Source organism: Anomaloglossus baeobatrachus, chromosome 9 (genome assembly GCF_048569485.1).
Source record: "Anomaloglossus baeobatrachus isolate aAnoBae1 chromosome 9, aAnoBae1.hap1, whole genome shotgun sequence".
NCBI lineage: Eukaryota > Metazoa > Chordata > Amphibia > Anura > Aromobatidae > Anomaloglossus > Anomaloglossus baeobatrachus.
Genome location: NC_134361.1, coordinates 34672759 through 34694225, shown reverse-complemented (window position 1 = coordinate 34694225; position 21467 = coordinate 34672759). Strand labels below are relative to the sequence as shown.

General features: G+C 50.8%; 1 protein-coding gene across 1 annotated transcript in view; it reads left to right on the top strand.

The window, feature by feature from the left end:
* Positions 1-3075: 3075 nt before the first annotated feature.
* The window catches only part of FAM98C (family with sequence similarity 98 member C), a 70512-nt gene continuing 52120 nt past the window's right edge, over positions 3076-21467 (top strand). Inside the window, exons 1-2 of the mRNA XM_075323526.1 lie at positions 3076-3261; positions 11439-11587. Coding sequence (XP_075179641.1) covers positions 3143-3261; positions 11439-11587 — 268 coding nt within the window. The 5' untranslated portion in view covers positions 3076-3142. The remainder of the gene's footprint in view (positions 3262-11438; positions 11588-21467) is intronic.

The following is a 21467-nucleotide window of genomic DNA, read 5'->3' as shown; positions in this document are numbered from 1 at the left end:
CAGTGAGTACCCTGCTCCCCTGCACCCTGCGCTCCCGAATAAACTCCAATACCCCTGAGCCCGGGGCCATGCCTACCTGTGGAGGGACTAACATCAGGCTGCTTAACTCCATCTGCCCCGGTACTCCTTACAGCAGCGGCGGTACTCCCATTACTGCAACCCACAGGTGGCGTCACGAACTTATCCCCTGTAAATACCCCCCTTTTACGGATCCAAGTGTCCGCCAACCCAGGTCCGGGCCCCCTCGCGCCACCATGATCCCGGACCCGAGCAGCCCGACCAACACCGGGGTGGTACAGAAGGACTGAGTGATACCTACTTCAGGAAGAACCCAAATACCGACCATCGACCTCAAGAGGAACCCGAAGACTGACTTCTGGACGAACCCGAAGACTGATATCCAAATACCGATCATCGACTTTAGGAGGACACGAAGACCAACCACTGACTTCTAGAGGAATCCGAAGACTGACTTCAGGAGGAACCCAAGTACTGACTTCAGGAGGAACCTGAATGAATACCGAGCACCAACTTCAGAAGGAATCCTAAAACTGACTTCAGGACCAACCCCATAACTGAATACTAAAATATGACCATCGACTTCAGGTGGAACCTGAATACAGGCCACCAACCTCAGGATGAACTCAAAGACTGACTTCTGGAGGAATTGAAATACCAACCATTGACTTCAGGAAGAACCTGAATACCACCCACCAACTTCAGGAGGAACCTGAAGACCGACTTTAGGAGGAACCCGAATACCACCCACCAACTTCAGGAGGAACCTGAAAACCGACTTTAGGAGGAACCCAAATACAGACCACCGACTTTACGAGCAACCCAAAGACCGACTTCAGGAGGACCCCAAATACCGACCACCGACTTTAGGAACAACTCAAAGACCGACTTTAGGAGAAACCCGAATACTGACTACTGCACTCAGGAAGAATTTGAAGCCCGACTACAGGAGTAACCCTAATACCAACCACCAAATACAGGAGGAACACGAAGATCGATCACTGAAGACCAAATACTGTTACCAGAAAATACTTCAGTGAACCTGGCCGTTCCTTCCTGTCTAGACATGCAGTGAAGGGCACGTTTTTATGGGTGTTGAGGTGACACATATCATTTTGGAGTACAAACCATGTTTTGATTGCAGTTTTTGGTAAAGGTATGTAACAAGGATGCAGGGCCTCCCCCTTAAGGACCCGGAGATCCACTGCCGGTAACACCAAAATCCCAGGTAATCCCAGTTTTCCCCAACATTCCCCCATACAATGGTACATAGCTAGGGTCGGACCAATGGATGGCCGCCTAGAGGTGGAGCCAGTCCAGTCCACTAGTTGACCAGGTGGGTGGGGCGAACTGTGGAGAGTAGTAAGTTGAGCTGTGACAGAGGAGGAGTGAGGACAGAGGATCGGACTGTATCAGGAGAGGAGTTAAGGTGGAAGCGAAGTGACGTCCTGACTCGGGTTAACAGTGACCTGGTATCCAGGAGAGTAGTTGCCGGTGGAGTACAGTGGCGTACTCCCGGAACTACGCACCGACGGGGTACAGGATCCTAGGACAGGAAAGAGCTCTAAGCTGACCTGTTAACACCTGTACAGCGAGGGGGCCATCAAGGACCTCGCTGACCCTAAAAATCCGAAGACTCAGTAGCAAAGGGAGAACCAGGGACAGGACCAGAGACTCGAACCCTACAGGGTTCACGCTACCGTCAGGCAACAGAAGTGGACAAACCACCGGACGGGGACCCCCAGTTGCTCTACGCTACGGGGACCCATTTACCAGAGACAGGTGCAGGGGAGGAAGGTACCAGAGATCCAAACTGGCACTGGAACGAAGGGGACTTGGAGGTGAAACCAGCTGGCCTTGGGCAACCAGTTATCACCAACCAGCAGTGAGTAAAAACCAGTTGCACTGAACTTTGGTGTGGACTACCTTCTTCTAACACCTGTCACATCACCCATCCTCTGGGGCCTGGCTTGCTTGCGGAGGGCCTACCATCCAGGCTGCAAATAACACCAGCCCCAGTAGTGACATTCTGCAGCGGCGGCTCCACATATATAGCCGCAACCGCAAGTGGCGTCACATATGAACACTAACCTACTGTATCCTCACCTATCCCTTGTAGACTGTGGCCCTCGCGGGCAGGGACCTCTCTCCTCCTGTACCTGTCTGTGTCTTGTACTGTTTATGATTATTGTACTTGTCCCTATTATGTATACCCCTTTCACATGTAAAGCGCCATGGAATTGATGGCGCTATAATAATAAATAATAATAATAATATTATTTTAATCCCTTTTAATTAAACCCCCATTACAAAAAGGGCCCAGGCCACAGAACCGGACAACGGCCACCAGAGTGACGTTCCCCAGACATACACCGCCCGGGACCGAGTACCCCATATCCCTGGGCGCGACAGGTACGACGAGTGAAAAAAGGCAATTCTGCAGTTCTGATTTTTTTTTCCCATTATGGCGTTTTCTGTAATGTTCTCACAGCACTTTTTTTCCTCAGCGTCTGCATGAGTCTTTTGAGATAAAACACTACATTTTTATGGTTTTTTTTAGTTTTTTTTTCCTTCAATTGATTAAATAAAAATATAACGCAGCAAAAATGCTCAACTAAATGACATACTGAGGTGGAAAAAAAAACACCACCAACGCAGCTGAAGAAAAGAGTGATTTGTGTCCTCTTTCAGAACTCCTGAGAGGCCTCCATTTTCTGAAAACCCTTTGGACATTCACCAAATTTATTTGAGCCTCAAATGTCAGGGAATAGGAGCTTTTTTTGTTCAGTGTCAAAATTAAAAGTTTTATTTTTCATTTTACACAAGTATTAATTAGACAAAAACAGAAAAAATAATGATATGCATAATTATTTATGACTATACGCCAGTGACTACACAGGTATATAAAACATATCACTAGGGAGCCGTGACGTCACTGCGCGGGAAATTTCACCTCACACAGGGATTGTTCGCACATTCAGACTGTCAATAAAGTTCGACAATTCCCGCTGATAAAGAAAGCCATCTGATTGGTGGATTCGCGTGATGTAAAATAAATGCGACGGTGACGGTTGCTAAGCGACAGTAGGAAGCAGCACAAACCTGCCTCCAGGTGAGTGAGACGATGAGTGAATGCGGAAGTGAAGAGCTGGAGGCAGAAGAGGAGGAGAAGATGGAGGTGGGGGACGGAGGAGAGACGGAGACTGCACTGAGAGAGGCGGCCGCGCTGCTGCAGGAGCTCGGGTGAGAGAGCAACAACAATGGAGGCTGAGGGGGGGCATGCTGGGACTTATAGTACTAACTAACCTGTGGGAAGCGCCTGCTGTACATGTGTACATGCTTGGAGTTGTAGTTCTTAAGAACTATTTTTTTCATGAATTTATGGTTTTTTTCCTCACCTTTATGAGGGCCATAATTTGTGGCCATTGTGTGGGAAAAGGGACTCAATAATTGGATTCCCCATGTCCGTGTGATTGTGGCGATACCAATTGTTTCTTGATGTTATTGGTTAAAAAAAAGTTGAAAACTTTGTGTAAAAAAAAAATAAAAATAAAAATATATATAAAAATAAATATATATCTCAATATAAAACAAACTCAACAAGCAAAAAAACAAAAACGTAGCTCTCGCAATGGCTCCATTATTGGAGGACCAAAACATTTATAGCAGTGAAAAAATAATGTTATTTTTGGGGAGGTTTTTTTTTGTGTTGTTTTTCATTGCTACCATTAACATGATCGCGGGTGACCGTTAAGTTCCTATGACAGCTGGGGTCCTGCTGAAGCCCCCTGTGCCTGTCATTGCTATGACAGCCGGGGTCCTGCTGAAGCCCCCTGTGCCTGTCGTTGCTATGACAGCCGGGGTCCTGCTGAAGCCCCCTGTGCCTGTCGTTGCTATGACAGCCGGGGTCCTGCTGAAGCCCCCTGTGCCTGTCGTTGCTATGACAGCCGGGGTCCTGCTGAAGCCCCCTGTGCCTGTCGTTGCTATGACAGCCGGGGTCCTGATGAAGACCCCTGTGCCTGTCGTTGCTATGACAGATGGGGTCCTGATGAAGACCCCTGTGCCTGTCGTTGCTATGACAGATGGGGTCCTGATGAAGACCCCTGTGCCTGTCGTTGCTATGACAGATGGGGTCCTGATGAAGACCCCTGTGCCTGTCGTTGCTATGACAGCCGGGGTCCAGCTGAAGACCCCTGTGCCTGTTGTGGCCATGACAGCCGGGGTCCAGCTGAAGACCCCTGTGCCTGTCGACCCCTGAGCCTGTCATTGCCATGACAGCCGGGGTCCAGCTGAAGACCCCTGTGCCAGTCGTTGCCATGACAGCCGGGGTCCTGCTGAAGACCCCTGTGCCAGTCGTTGCCATGACAGCCGGGGTCCTGCTGAAGACCCCTGTGCCTGTCATTGCTATGACAGCCGGGGCCTGCTGAAGACCCCTGTGCCTGGTATTACAGACACCACTTGAAACCTGCCTGTGACTTCAAAAAGAGACCATTATTTTCATTATATGCAGCTATACTGTGGTATATAGCTCAAGCAATCTGATGATCGCAGGTTATAATCTCCTAAGGAGGCTAACAGGTACAGGAAAAAAAAATAAAAATGTAAACAATCTGAAAAAATAAATAAAAACATACAAGTTCAAAACGCCCTTTTCCCTATTAAAAATAAATATAATAAAAAAATATATTTGGTATCTCCGCATTCAGAAAAGCCCAGACTATCGAGATCTAAAAATAACCCGATTAGTAAACAGAAAATATTCAAGGACGCCTAAGTTAAGTTATTTTGTTTTATGTCTCTGCAATACCACAAAAAAATGCTGCAACAAGTGATCAAAATATCATATCTATCCCAATTTGGTATCAATAAAAACAGTCTCAGTCCACAAAAAATAAGTCATCACATGGCTCCATTAACTAAAAAATGAAACTGTTCAAGGTCTCAAAAAATGACACAACCCCCCACCCCCCAATTTTTTTTTCTTTATAAATTTCACATTTTTACATCACTAAAATAATATTTCTTTGTCGCTCCATTGGGAGACCCAGACAATTGGGTGTATAGCTTCTGCCTCCGGAGGCCACACAAAGTATTACACTTTAAAAAGTGTAACCCCCCCTCTGCCTATACACCCTCCCGTGCATCACGGGCTCCTCAGTTTTATGCTTTGTGTTGAAGGAGGCACACATTCACTCAAGCTCCCATTTTAGTCAGCAGCAGCTGCTGATTGTGTCGGATGGAAGAAAAGAGGGCCCTAACAGGGCCCCCGGCATGCTCCCTTCTCACCCCACTAAGTCGGCGGTGCTGTTAAGGTTGAGGTACCCATTGCGGGTACAAAGGCTGGAGCCACATGCCGTTTGTCCTTCCCCCATCCCTTAGAGGCTCTGGGAGAAGTGGGATCCTAACCGGTCACCATTCACTGGGACCGGGCTCCCTCCGCAGCCCCTGGGGGAATCTGACGGACAGGAGACTGAGTATCATCAGGGACAGGCCCTGCATCTATAAGGTACTCTGTGTCCCCTTGGGGACGGTGCATGGAGCGCCTGTGTTACAGACGCTGCAGCGGCTGCTGTTTTTTTGTGACGACCGGGACTACCGCGCCGACCGCGCCTGTTTGCCGGCCGCGTTATTAAATTTAGTCCCCGGCTTCTGCGGCCTAGTACCATAACTCCCGCCCCCGGGCCTGCCAGTCAGGGGTAAGGGCGGGACGGTCGACTGGACGTCGGCAGTGAGGGCTGGAGCATACTTAGGTGTTCTCCTCCCCCCTCACTGAGCACTGTGGGGCACCAGATTCCCGCACTTTATTAGTCACGCCCACGGCTCCCTCCTCCCCTGAGAACTCTGGCAGCCATATTTACAATCACTTCTGCCGGTGGAGGATTTCAGAACGAGCTCTACAGCTCTGGGAGGCCCAGGCAGGGAATCTGGTGGACACACAACCGCTTTGGGCGGTCGGTAAGCCACACCGGTTACCCGGTGCTGGCCCCCCTTGGGTGCCGAAGTGTATATATATATATATTTGTATACATTTTCTCTGTTCGGCCGCATTGTTTTGCTTTTGGCTATATACCCTCAGTGATCACTCTCAGAGGAGACTACAGCATGTCGTCCGCAAAGAGCAAGGGTGCCAAGGCACAGGCTTATTTTGCAACCTGTACCTCTTGTGCGGCTATGTTACCTGCAGGTTCCACCTACCCTCACTGTGTGCAATGCTCGGCCCCTGTGGCACTCACTCAGCCGGAGCCTCGGGCACTGGTGGGACCCCCGACTCAGGTAGAACCGCCGGCTTCCACTGTCCAGGTGGCAGGGACAGAGTTTGCAGTTTTGGCTGAGAAACTCTCTGAGTCGCTTTCACAATCCATGGCTCAGTCTATGGACAGATGGTCTGCTAAGATACTAGAAGCCTTGCAGTCCAGATCGGTCACACAGGCCCCGGGCACTGTGAGTTCATCGCCCCCAGGCCCCTCTCGGTCGGTGCAGCAGAGTGCTCCTGGGGTGACACCTAGGTCCCACGGGGAGGACTCCGACACGGACCGCAGTCCCAGACCGGCTAAGCGGGCTCGCTGGGAACCTTCCCCGGCTTCATCACGCTGTTCGGGGTCGCAGCATGAGGACTCTCTGGAGGATGAGGCGGCGGTCGCAGCTCAGGGCTCTGATCCTGACGTTGCTCTCAATCTTGATACACCTGAAGGGGACGCCATAGTAAATGACCTTATAGCGTCCATCAACCAGGTGCTAGATCTTTCTCCCCCAACTCCACCTATAGAGGAGTCGGCTTCACAGCAGGAGAAACACCAGTTTAGGTTTCCCAAACGTACACGGAGTGCGTTTTTCGATCACTCTAACTTCAGAGATGCTGTCCAGAAGCACAGAGCATTTCCGGACAAGCGCTTCACTAAGCGCCTTAATGACACACGTTACCCCTTCCCCGCTGACGTAGTTAAGGGTTGGGCTCAGTGTCCCAAGGTGGATCCTCCAGTCTCTAGACTGGCGGCTAGATCCGTAGTATCAGTGGCAGATGGTTCATCGCTCAAGGATGCCACTGACAGGCAAATAGAGCTCCTGATGAAATCCATCTATGAAGCCATAGGCGCGTCTTTTGCTCCGGCCTTTGCAGCCGCTGTGTGCACTCCAAGCTATCTCAGCTTGTCTGTCTGAGATTAATGCAGTCACACGTACCTCTGCTCCGCAAGTTGTGTCTTTGACTTCTCAGGCATCGGCCTTTTCGTCCTACGCCATGAACGCCGTCCTGGACTCAGCAAGCCGTACAGCGGTAGCGTCCGCCAATTCGGTGGCAGTCCGCAGGGCCATGTGGCTACGCGAATGGAAGGCAGACTCTGCTTCCAAGAAGTTCTTAACCGGTTTGCCATTTTCTGGCGACCGTTTGTTTGGCGAGCAATTGGATGAAATTATTAAACAATCCAAGGGTAAGGACTCGTCCTTACCCCAGTCCAAACCAAACAAACCTCAGCAACGAAAAATTCAATCGAGGTTTCGGTCCTTTCGGCCCTCAGCCAGGTCCCAATCCTCCACGTCCAACAGGTCAGAGAAGGGCCAGAGGAACTCTTCTGCATGGCGGTCTAAGTCACGTCCTCCAAAGACCGCCGGAGGAACCGCCTCCAAGGCGGCCTCCTCATGACTTTCGGCCTCCCCAAACCGCATCCTCAGTCGGTGGCAGGCTCTCCCGCTTTTGCGACGCCTGGTGGCCACATGTCCAAGACCGATGGGTGAGAGACATTCTGTCGCACGGTTACAGGATAGAGCTCAGCTCTCGTCCTCCGACTCGTTTCTTCAGAACATCTCCGCCCCCTGAGCGAGCCGATGCACTTTTTCAGGCGGTGAACACTCTGAAGGCAGAAGGAGTTGTGATTCCCGTTCCCATTCAAGAACGTGGTCGCGGTTTTTACTCCAACTTGTTCGTGGTGCCAAAAAAGGACGGATCATTCCGCCCCGTTCTGGACCTCAAACTGCTCAACAGACACGTGAGAACCAGACGGTTCCGGATGGAATCTCTCCGCTCTGTCATCGCCTCGATGTCCCAAGGAGACTTCCTAGCCTCAATCGACATCAGGGATGCTTATCTCCATGTGCCGATTGCACCAGAGCATCAGCGCTTCCTGCGTTTCGCCATCGGGGATGAACACCTTCAGTTTGTGGCACTGCCTTTTGGCCTGGCGACAGCCCCACAGGTCTTCACCAAGATCATGGCATCCGTGGTGGCGGTCCTACACTCTCAGGGCCACTCGGTGATCCCTTACTTAGACGATCTCCTAGTCAAGGCACCCTCCCGGGTGGCATGTCAACACAGCCTGACCATTGCTCTGGAGACTCTCCAGAGGTTCGGGTGGATCATCAATTTCCCAAAGTCAAAATTGACACCGACCCAATCACTGACTTACCTCGGGATGGAGTTTCATACTCTCTCAGCGATAGTGAAGCTTCCGCTGGACAAACAGCGTTCGCTGCAGACAGGGGTGCACTCTCTCCTTCGGACCCAGTCACACCCCTTGAGGCGCCTCATGCACTTCCTAGGGAAGATGGTGGCAGCAATGGAGGCAGTTCCCTTTGCGCAGTTTCATCTGCGTCCACTTCAATGGGACATTCTCCGCAAATGGGACAGGAGGTCGACGTCCCTAGACAGGAACGTCTCTCTTTCACTGGCAGCCAAAACCTCTCTTCAGTGGTGGCTTCTTCCCACTTCCTTGTCGAAGGGAAAATCATTCCTGCCCCCATTCTGGGCTGTGGTCACGACGGACGCGAGTCTGTCAGGGTGGGGAGCGGTCTTCCTCCACCACAGGGCTCAGGGAACCTGGACTCCGACAGAGTCCTCCCTTCAGATCAATGTTCTGGAGATAAGGGCAGTGTATCTAGCCCTAAAGGCATTCCATCGGTGGCTGGAGGGCAGACAGATCCGCATACAGTCGGACAACGCCACGGCGGTCGCGTACATCAACCACCAGGGCGGCACACGCAGTCGTCAGGCCTTCCAAGAAGTTCGGCGGATTCTGCTGTGGGCGGAAGCCACAGCCTCCACCATCTCCGCAGTTCACATCCCGGGCGTAGAAAACTGGGAAGCAGACTTTCTCAGTCGCCAGGGCATGGACGCAGGGGAATGGTCTCTTCACCCGGACGTGTTTCAAGAGATCTGTTGCCGCTGGGGAACGCCGGACGTCAACCTTATGGCGTCTCGGCACAACAACAAAGTCCCGGCATTCATGGCACGGTCTCAAGATCAGAGCTCTGGCGGCGGACGCATTAGTTCAGGATTGGTCGCAGTTTCGACTGCCTTATGTATTTCCTCCTCTGGCACTGCTGCCCAGAGTGTTGCGCAAGATCAGGTCCGACTGCCGCCGCGCCATCCTCGTCGCTCCAGACTGGCCGAGGAGGTCGTGGTACCCGGATCTGTGGCACCTCACGGTGGGTCAACCGTGGGCACTCCCAGACTGACCAGACTTGCTGTCTCAAGGGCCATTTTTCCATCTGAATTCTGCGGCCCTCAACCTGACTGTGTGGCCATTGAGTCCTGGCTCCTAGCGTCCTCAGGGTTATCTCAAGATGTCATTGCCACTATGAGACAAGCCAGGAAACCAACGTCCGCCAAGATCTATCACAGGGCTTGGAGGATCTTCTTATCCTGGTGCTCTGATCGGGGTTTTACCCCCTGGCCGTTTGCCTTACCCACTTTTCTTTCTTTCCTTCAATCCGGAATGGATAAGGGTTTGTCTCTCGGCTCTCTCAAGGGACAAGTATCGGCGCTTTCCGTGTTTTTTCAAAAGCGTCTAGCCAGGCTTCCGCAGGTCCGCACGTTCCTGCAGGGAGTTTGCCACATAGTCCCACCTTACAAGCGTCCGCTGGAACCCTGGGATCTTAACAGGGTGCTAACGGCTCTTCAGAAACCACCTTTCGAGCCGATGCGGGATGTCTCTCTATCACGCCTTTCGCAGAAGGTGGCCTTCCTAGTGGCAGTCACATCACTTCGGAGAGTGTCTGAGCTAGCAGCGCTGTCATGCAAAGCTCCCTTCCTGGTGTTTAACCAGGATAAGGTGGTTCTGCGTCCGGTCCCGGAATTTCTCCCTAAGGTGGTATCCCCTTTTCATCTCAATCAGGATATCTCCTTACCTTCCTTTTGCCCTCATCTAGTTCACCAATGTGAAAAGGACTTGCACTTGTTAGATCTGGTGAGAGCACTTAGACTCTACATTTCTCGCACGGCGCCCCTGCGCCGTTCGGATGCGCTCTTTGCCCTTGTCGCTGGCCAGCGTAAGGGGTCGCAGGCTTCCAAGTCAACCTTGGCTCGGTGGATCAAGGAACCGATTCTTGAAGCCTACCGTTCTTCTGGGCTTCCGATTCCTTCAGGGCTGAAGGCCCATTCTACCAGAGCCGTGGGTGCGTCCTGGGCATTGCGGCACCAGGCTACGGCTCAGCAGGTGTGTCAGGCGGCTACCTGGTCGAGCCTGCACACTTTCACGAAACACTATCAGGTGCATGCCTATGCTTCGGCAGATGCCAGCCTAGGTAGGCGAGTCCTTCAGGTGGCAGTTGCCCACCTGTAAGAGGGGGCCGTTTTTCGGCTCTTTTTATCGAGGTATTCTTTTACCCACCCAGGGATTGCTTTTGGACGTCCCAATTGTCTGGGTCTCCCAATGGAGCGACAAAGAAGAAGGGAATTTTGTTTACTTACCGTAAATTCCTTTTCTTCTAGCTCCTATTGGGAGACCCAGCACCCGCCCCTGTTCCCTTCGGGCTGGTTGTTTTTTTGTGTACACATGTTGTTCATGTTGAATTGTTCTTTTGGTTCATGGTTTCAGTTCTCCGAACATCCTTCGGATTGAATTTACCTTAGACCAATTTATAAGTTTCCTCCTTCCTGCTTTTGCACCAAAACTGAGGAGCCCGTGATGCACGGGGGGGTGTATAGGCAGAGGGGAGGGGTTACACTTTTTAAAGTGTAATACTTTGTGTGGCCTCCGGAGGCAGAAGCTATACACCCAATTGTCTGGGTCTCCCAATAGGAGCTAGAAGAAAAGGAATTTACGGTAAGTAAACAAAATTCCCTTCTTTTTTATTATTATTAAAAAATTGACTTTTTTGGTAGCATAATCGTACTGATGAGGAGAATCATATTGCGAGGTCATTTTTACCACAGTGTTCGGCATAAAAACAATAAGGACAGATACGCAGCTGCTGGATCCTTCTCACAGGGTCAGCTGATCTCTCACTGATTGTGAGATTCACCAGTGTTAAAGGAGTTGATGCAATTAGAAAAATGTTTAAGCTTTTCCCCAGACATAGCGCCACTCTTGTGTATGGACTGTCAGGTACTGCAGCCCGTCTCTGTACAGATGGCTAGGGATGCTGACAAAGCTACAAGCTGTTGTCTATGACTGAAGTACTGCAACTAATCTACATTTCTATTGCAGGTATACTGGACCTTTATGCAGTGAGGATGCTCTGCTGCGCTCCTGTGAGTCGGGCGCTGAGTGTCAGCTCTTCACAGCACTCTGTGTATGGCTGGTGTCAGAGCTGAAATCTGTGACATTCCTGGTGGAGAATGTCAGCCCAACTGAAGGTGAGAGGCGTCTGATTCATCTATGTTTCGCAGATCTCCGAACCTAGTTTTGGCCTCTGTACGAATGCATACAAAGTCTTATCCACCCCTTTATAAATGGGGTCTATCAATGACAAGAAGATTGAAGGCCTTCATAAATGCTCTATATAATTTCCTCTGCAGAAATAGAGTACACTGATGAAAGAGCCCCCATGATGTCCATATGTGCTAATTGAGCACATGGAAAAGGACAGAGGAGGCAACCGCAAAGTCTTAAAAGTCTTATACCTCTAATACTTATATACTCTGAAACCTTTTTTTTTTTTTTTTTTTTTTTTTCTTTTCCATTTTAACCCTCACCCCTTCAATGTTCAACTATTTTCACAGCTTTACTATTTTAAAATGAAGTCAACTGAATGTGAAATTTACAAGGAGGGTGGAATACTCATTATAAGTCACTGCCTATCCGAGGCCCTCCATGACTTAGGCGGGCTTTGCACACTACGACATCGCAGGTGCGATGTCGGTGGGGTCAAATCGAAAGTGACGCACATCCGGCGTCACTTGCGATGCCGTAGTGTGTAAATCCTAGATGATACGATGAACGAGCGCAAAATCGTCGTCATCGTATCATCGCTGCAGCCTCCGACATTTCCATAATGCCGGGGGAGCGACAGGTACGATGTTGTTCCTCACTCCTGCGGCAGCACACATCGCTGTGTATGAAGCCGCAGGAGCGAGGAACTTCACCTTACCTGCCTCCCGGCTGCAATGAGAAGGACGGAGGTGGGCGGGATGTTTACATCCTGCTCATCTCCGCCCCTCCACTTCAATTGGCCGCCTGCCGTGTGACGTCACTGTGACGCCGCACGACCCGCCCCCTAAGGAAGGAGGCGGGTCGCCGGCCAGAGGGACGTCGCACGGCAGGTATGTGCGTGTAAAGCTGCCGTAGCGATAATAATCGCTACGGCAGCTTTCACTATATATCGAACGTGCGACGGGGGCGGGACTATCGCTGCAGCATCGGTAACACATTGTTACCGATGTCGCAGCGTGCAAAGCCCGCCTTAGCCGTTATCTCTGTTTTGTGCAGCCCTCCTTTTTTTTTTTTGTTGTCTGAAACAGAACAATAGACCTTTAGACTTTAACCCCTTCTCGTCACTCAACGTGCATGTATGCCCCATCTTGAGTGTACCTGTATAGCGCATACACAGCAGCTGACAGACTTGCTGTCCTGCTGACAGACATCTGTAACTTCAACATTCATGGGGGCTCAGGGTCACATTGCCACAATTCCCCCCCCCCTTTCACCAAAAAAATGTAATAGAAATGTGACTTGCAATCCAATACTGTGCCAATAAAAACTCCCTGTTCACCAAAATAAAGCTGTGTGGGAAATTCTCTGTGCAGACTGGTGGCCGCTTATGCACCAAGAAGCTTTGAAAATCTGCACAGGGACGGTAGTGGTAAAAGAGCGCCACCAGCCCCTCCATACCGAGCATCGTGGGGGGTCTCAGAGTTTGGACTTGTTCTGATTATAATATTATGGTTTAACCTAGCAACTTGCTATCACTTTTTATGAGCCTAGTATGCTCCTATTAAACAATTATTTCCATCTCAAACATTACACAGATATATACACAGACTTCCCTTGATCTGGCTGATGCTGTAAATGTTCTAGACGGGAAAACACCCCTTTAGTCGGCTGCACTAATGAGGTTTGTCCAGTAGATGGCAGCACAAGTCAATGAATTCAGTGCTCGGTTTTCAGAATGATAATAAATAGAAGAAAAAAATACATTTCTTTTTCGCTCCTAATTGGGAGACCCAGACAGTGGGTGTATAGCTACTGCCTCTGGAGGCCGCACAAAGAACTACACTTAAAAGTGTAAGGCCCCTCCCCTTCTGGCTATACACCCTCCCGTAGGAGTACGGATTCCTCAGTTTTAGCTTTGTGCGCAGGAGGTCAGACACGCACGCATAGCTCCATTGTTTTTAGTCAGCAGCAGCTGCTGACTATGTCGGATGGAAGAAAAGAGGGCCCATACAGGGCTCCCAGCATGCTCCCTTCTCACCCCACTGTATGTCGGAGGTGTTTGTAAGGTTGAGGTACCCATTGCGGGTACGGCGGCAGGAGCCCACATGCTGATTCCTTCCCCATCCCTTTTTACAGGGCTCTGGGTGAAGTGGGATTTACTGGTCTCCAGGCACTGAGACCGGGCTCCATCTACAGCCCCTGGAGAAGATGCTGGATGGAGCGGAGTACATCAGGGACATGGCCCTGCTTCCTCAAGGTACTCTGTGTCCCCGTGCATTTGGCGCTCACACCGCAGCATGCTGGGTGTTGTAGTGCGCCGGGGGACATCAGCGCTACGGCGCTTGTGCCATGGCCTCATTCAGCTTCGCTGAAGCAGGCACACTTCTGGGAATCGGTCGCGCCGGCCGCTGGGACTGCGGCGCGGCTGGCACTTGTGGTGCGCCGGGGACTTCAGCGCGGCCGCGCTTTTACGGCGGCCGCGCTGATAACTCGAGTCCCCGGCTTTTGCGGCCTGCTTCCGTTCGTTCCCGCCCCCAGACCTGCCAGTCAGGAGAGGGGCGGGACGCTGGCCAGTGCATCAGCGCCGAGGGCTGGAGTCGTTTTTACATACTCCAGCCCTCACAATCGGCACAGAGGGGACACTGTTTCCCGCACTTTTGTTTGGAAACTCCCACGGACCGCCCCTCTCCACAGACGCCGGCAGCCATTCCTGCTGACACGCTGAGCTGCAGAGGGGAGCCGGGGAGACCCAGACAAGGAATTCTGCGCCTCTTACCCGCTATTCAGCGGGCGGTAAGCAGCCCTCAGGGCTCACCCCCTCTTGTGCCAGTAGTATTCTTAGTATTTTGTTTCTACAAATACTTGGTATTACATAGCGCTGGTCGCCCTTTGGCTATAGACTCTCTCACATTGCAGAGAGCCAGCAGCATGTCGTCCGTAAAACGCAGTACCACCTGTGAATGCTGTCCAAGTGACAGGAACTGAGTTTGCAGCTTTTGCTGACAGAATGTCTCTCACTATGTCACAAATTCTTGACACATTGCGAGCTAGGCCTGTACTTCAGGCCACGGACACTGTGCAATCATTGCCCCCTGGTCCCCCTCAGCTGAATTACCTCCAAGCTCCGGGACGGGCATATACACCTCAGGGTGAAGACTCTGACTCGGACGATGGCCCCGGGCAGCCTAAGCGGGCTCGCTATGACGGGCCTTCACATTCATCTCAATGGTCAGGATCCCAGCGAGATGAATCTATGGGTGATGAGGCGGACGTAACTGATCAGGATTCTGATCCTGGGACCGCTCTCAATCTAGATACACCAGATGGTGACGCCATAGTTAATGATCTTATATTTAACATCAATAAGATGTTAAATATTTCCCCACCAGCTCCTCTTGTAGAGGAGTCAGCTTCGCAGCACGAGAGAATCCATTTCAGATACCCTAAGCGTACATTAAGCACTTTTCTGGACCACGCTGACTTTAGAGACGCAATCCAGAAACCCCACGCTTATCCTGAAAGGCGTTTTCCTAAACGGCTTAAAGATACACGCTATCCTTTTCCCCCTGAGGTGGTCAAGGGTTGGACCCAGTGTCCAAAAGTGGATCCTCCAATTTCCAGGCTTGCAGCTAGATCCTTGGTTGCAGTTGAAGATGGAGCGGCACTTAAAGATGCCACTGACAGGCAGATGGAGCTCTGGCTGAAATCCATCTATGAAGCGATTGGAGCGTCATTAGCGCCTTCTTTTGCGGCCGTATGGGCACTCCAAGCTATCTCAGCCGGGCTTGCGCGAGTCGACTCAGTCACACGTGCATTTGCCCCGCAGGTAGCACCATTGACCTCGCAAATGGCGGCATTCGCGTCGTACGCGATTAATGCTGTTCTTGACGCTACAAGCCGCACGGCAGTGGCGTCAGCCAACTCCGTTGTTTTGCGTAGGGCCCTGTGGTTGAGACATTGGAAAGCAGATTCTCATTCCAAGAAGTGCTTAACCAATTTGCCTTTTTCTCGTGACCGATTGTTTGGAGAGCGTTTGGATGAAATCATCAAACACTCCAAGGGTAAGGACTCATCCTTACCGCAACACAGACAAAACAAACCCCAACAGAGGAAGGGTCAGTCTGGTTATCGGTCCTTTCGAGGACCGGGCAGGTCCCAATTCGCCTCGTCAAAAAAGACTCAAAAAGACCAGAGACGCTCAGATTCTTGGAGGTCTCAGTCACGCCCAAAAAGGACAGCCGGAGGAACCGTTGCCAAGACGGCGTCCTCCTGACTTGCGGTCTCCGATTCCCACACCCGCGGTCGGTGGGAGGCTTTCCCACTTTGGCGACATTTGGCTGTCACGCGTCAAAGACCGTTGGGTGAGGGATATTCTGTCTCACGGGTACAGGATAGAGTTCAGTTCTCGTCCGCCAACTCGTTTCTTCAGAACTTCTTCACCACCAGACCGAGCCGATGCTCTGTTGCAGGCGGTGGCCGCTCTAAAGGCGGAAGGAGTGGTGACCTCCGTCCCTCTTCAGGAACAAGGTCACGGTTTTTACTCCAATCTGTTTGTGGTCCCAAAAAAGGACGGATCGTATCGACCCGTCCTGGATCTAAAGTTGCTCAACAGACACGTAAAAGTCAGGAGGTTCCGGATGGAATCCCTACGCTCCGTCATAGCCTCAATGTCTCAAGGAGATTTTCTAGCATCAATAGATATCAAAGATGCGTATCTCCACGTGCCGATTGCACCAGAGCATCAGCGTTTCCTACGCTTCGTCATACACGACGAACACCTGCAGTTCGTAGCGTTACCTTTCGGTCTGGCAACAGCCCCCCGGGTCTTCACCAAAGTCATGGCAGCAGTAGTAGCTGTTCTGCACTCGCAGGGTCACTCGGTCATCCCGTATCTAGACGACCTGCTTATAAAGGCACCCTCTCAAGAGGCATGCCAACACAGTCTGAAGGTGGCACTAGACACTCTCCAGAGTTTCGGGTGGATTATCAACTTTCCAAAGTCTCATCTAACCCCGACCCAATCTCTGACTTATCTTGGCATGGAGTTTCATACTCTCTCAGCGATAGTGAGGCTTCCACTGGACAAGCAGTGCTCGCTACGGACTGGAGTGCAATCTCTCCTTCAGAGCCAGTCGCACTCACTGAGGCGCCTCATGCATTTCCTAGGAAAGATGGTAGCAGCAATGGAGGCAGTCCCGTTCGCGCAGTTTCATCTGCGCCCTCTACAATGGGACATTCTACGCCAATGGGATGGGAAATCGACGTCCCTCGACAGGACTGTCTCCCTCTCTCAGACTGCCAAGGACTCTCTGCGTTGGTGGCTTCTCCCCACCTCATTGTCACAGGGAAAGTCGTTCCTTCCCCCGTCCTGGGCAGTGGTCACGACGGATGCGAGCCTATCAGGGTGGGGAGCGGTGTTTCTCCACCACAGGGCTCAGGGGACGTGGACTCAGGAAGAGTCCACCCTGCAGATCAATGTTCTGGAAATCAGAGCAATCTATCTTGCCCTGCGAGCCTTCCAACAATGGCTGGAAGGCAAGCAGATTCGGATTCAGTCGGACAATTCCACGGCGGTGGCGTACATCAACCACCAAGGGGGAACACGCAGTCGCCAAGCTTTTCAAGAAGTCCAGCGGATTTTGACGTGGGTGGAAAGCAGAGCGTCCACCATATCCGCAGTTCACATCCCAGGCGTGGAAAACTGGGAAGCAGACTTTCTCAGTCGCCAGGGCATGGACGCAGGAGAATGGTCCCTTCACCCGGACGTGTTTCAGCAGATCTGTTGCCGCTGGGGGACGCCGGACGTCGATCTGATGGCGTCACGGCACAACAACAAGGTCCCAGTTTTCATGGCACGGTCTCACGATCACCGAGCGCTGGCGGCAGACGCCTTGGTTCAGGATTGGTCGCAATTCCGACTCCCCTATGTGTTCCCACCTCTAGCATTGTTACCCAGAGTTCTCCGGAAAATCAAGTCCGACTGCCATCGAACCATACTCGTCGCTCCAGATTGGCCAAGAAGGTCGTGGTACCCGGATCTCTGGCATCTCACGGTAGGCCAACCGTGGACACTACCAAACCGTCCAGATTTGCTGTCTCAAGGGCCGTTTTTCCATCTGAATTCTGCGGCCCTGAACCTGACTGTGTGGCCATTGAGTCCTGGATCCTAGCGGCCTCAGGTTTATCTCATGAAGTTGTTGCCACAATGAGACAGGCTAGGAAACCATCCTCAGCTAAGATCTATCACAGGACGTGGAAGATATTCTTAGCGTGGTGCTTGGCTCAAGGGTTTTCTCCCTGGCCATTTGCATTGCCAATTTTTCTTTCCTTCCTGCAGTCTGGGTTGGAAAAAGGTTTGTCGCTTAGCTCGCTTAAGGGTCAAGTCTCCGCGCTATCCGTATTCTTTCAGAAGCGCTTGGCACGGCTTTCTAAAGTACGCACGTTTCTCCAAGGAGTTTGTCATATCGTTCCTCCTTACAGACGGCCATTGGAACCCTGGGATCTGAACAAGGTTCTCATTGCTCTCCAGAAGCCGCCTTTCGAGCCTTTGAAAGAGGTTTCCCTTTCTCGGCTTTCACAAAAGGTAGTTTTTCTTGTGGCGGTCACGTCTCTTCGAAGAGTGTCCGAGCTAGCGGCGTTATCTTGCAAATCTCCCTTCCTGGTGTTTCACCAAGACAAGGTAGTACTGCGTCCAATTCCAGAGTTTTCTCCCAAGGTGGTTTCTTCCTTTCATCTCAATCAGGATATCACTTTGCCATCTTTGTGTCCGCATCCAGTTCACCAATTTGAAAAGGGTTTACATCTGTTGGACCTGGTGAGAGCACTCAGGATTTACATTTCTCGCACGGCGTCTCTACGCCGTTCTGATGCGCTCTTTGTCCTAGTCGCTGGTCAGCATAAGGGATCGCAAGCTTCCAAATCCACCCTGGCGCGGTGGATCAAGGAACCAATTCTTCACACATACCGTTCTGCTGGGCTTCCGATTCCATCTGGACTGAAGGCCCATTCTACCAGAGCCGTGGGTGCGTCCTGGGCATTGCGGCATCAGGCTACGGCTCAGCAAGTGTGCCAGGCGGCTACCTGGTCGAGTCTGCACACGTTTACCAAACACTATCAAGTGCATACCTACGCTTCGGCAGATGCCAGCCTAGGTAGACAGGTCCTTCAGGCGGCGGTGGCTCACCTGTAGGAAGAGGCTGTATGACAGCCCGTTCATGTGGTATCTTTTTACCCACCCAGGGACTGCTTTTGGACGTCCCACTGTCTGGGTCTCCCAATTAGGAGCGAAAAAGAAGAAGGGAATTTTGTTTACTTACCGTAAATTCCTTTTCTTCTAGCTCCAATTGGGAGACCCAGCACCCGCCCTATTTGTTCTTAGGGTTTCGTTTTTCGGGTGCACATGTTGTTCATGTTGTTTCTTAAGTTCTCCGATCTTGTTATCGGATTGAATTTGTTTTTGAAACTGTTATTGGCTTTCCTCCTTCTTGCTTTGGTACTAAAACTGAGGAATCCGTACTCCTACGGGAGGGTGTATAGCCAGAAGGGGAGGGGCCTTACACTTTTAAGTGTAGTTCTTTGTGCGGCCTCCAGAGGCAGTAGCTATACCCCAATCGTCTGGGTCTCCCAATTGGAGCTAGAAGAAAAGGAATTTACGGTAAGTAAACAAAATTCCCTTCATTTTCACTAAAAGTATCAACAGCAATTTTGATGAGAATGTTTTAACTGTTAGCAAGGACCTCAGTCATTTCCTGATTGTTACCTGGGGTATACAGTTTGGTATGTGTTTTCTCATTATGACTAACATCAATGTGGGGGAGTTGGTCCACTTGTAACTTATAACTATCTGAATGAGAAAGTGGCCTTTAGGCTCTGTGCGCACTGGGAAGTGGAATTTTCTTGAGAAAATTCCGCATGCCCTCAAAGATTACCGCACCCGCGGTAAAAAACCGCGGGAAACCGCACCCGAAAACCGCATGCGGTTTGCCGCGGTTTGCTGCGGTTTTACCGCGGTATTATTCGCGGTATTGCCGCGGTTTTGCCGCGTGCGGGTTGGGATGTGCTTTATTGCATTCAATGCAATAAAGCACATTGAAGAAAAAAAAAAAAAAAAAGTCATTTAATTCTGAGAGTAGATAGACAGAAGAATAGATAGAGGGATAGATAGATAGACAGAGGGATAGCTAGATAGAGAGATAGATGACAGATCGCTGCATTTCCCACGGTCGGCAGTGAGTTCACATTACCGGCCGTGGGAAATGACCGGTAATTACCTCTGCTGCTTTCATTCAGCCTGTGTCTGTGACAGTCGCGGCTGGATGGAAGCAGCGCTGGACGTCGGACCTGGATTACGCCGGAGCTTTGTTTGGGGGGGGTTAATAAAATGGTGAACGAGGCTTGTTTGTTTTATTTAAAATAAATGATTTTTCGGTGTCTGTGTTTTTTTTCACTTTACTTACGGGTTGATCATGTCAGCTGTCACATAGACGCTGCCATGATCAAGCCTGGGGTTAATGGCGGTGGTCCCCCATCACCATTAACCCCTTGTATTACCTTGCCACCACTGCTACACGGTGGCAAGAAGAGCCGAGGACACGCCGGTATTGTCGCATATTGCATGCGACAGTGCCGGGGCAGCTGCGGCTGATATTCTCGGCTGCGGGAGGGGGAGTGAGGCGGGGGACATTACCCCTGCCCCTCTCCCTCCCCAGCCTGAGAATACCGGGCCGCCGCTGTGTGCTTACCTCGGCTGGAAGGTAAATATGCAGCGGAGCCCACGTTCTTTTTTTTTTTTTTTTTCTATATTTCCGTTTTCTTTCTATGTGTCTGTGTCTATGTGTTCTATGTCTGTGATGTCTGTGTGTGTGATCTGTGTGTGTGTTTACTCTCTGCACGGCTTCCTCTTCCTGTAATGACATCACTTCCCTGCAAAACCGCAGACAGGCGATGTACATTACCGGAGGTAAACCGCGAAATACCGCAGGGAATAACGCAGGAAAACGCAGTGAACCGCACAGAATTTGCTGCCTGCGTTATTCCCTGCGGGATTTCTTGATTAACATTGAGTCAATGGAGTGAAATCCCGCAGCGCTGTGCGGAAAAGAAGTGACATGCACTTGTTTTTGCTGCGGGATTCCCGCAGCAAAACATGCAGCTGTCAAATTTCGCCCAGTGCACACAGGATTTTTTTTCTCCATAGGATTTGCTGGTGATTCACTGCAGAGATGTTATGAACATTTTCTGCAGCGAAACATGCAGCAAATCCGCGAAAAATCCGGTAAGTGCGCACATAGCCTTAAAAGTTTTGTTGTGTTTTTTTTTTTTTTTTTTTTTTTTTTTGACACAAGGTCATACAAAAATGTAATGGTGAAATATGCAATTATACCATGCAATGTTAGGAGGATAATGCTTGACTGGATATGGCATTTCTGGCAAAATGTGAGATTCCTGAGACTATCCCTGCAACTACTGACTTTTATATGATGATATTATGTTGAAAGGGATCATTCAGTTTGTAAAAAGAAAAAATGTCTTCTATTCTCAATTGATCAGTCATTAAGGTTGCAGATGTTTGTTTGGTTTTTTTTTCCCCTTATTAGTTTACAAGCAGCCATCATGTCACCCCTGCGGTAAGTCAGTGACTAAAGCGGTCATTACTGGGCGGCACGGTGGCTCAGTGGTTAGCACTGCAGTCTCGCTGCACTGTGGTCCTGGGTTGAAATCCCACCAAGGACACCATCTGCACAGAGTGTGTATGTTTTCCCCGTGTTTGCGTGGATTTCCTCCGGTTTCCTCCCACACTCCAAAGACATACAGATAGGGAACCTAGATTGGCAACACTGTCCCCATTGGGGCTCACAATGTATG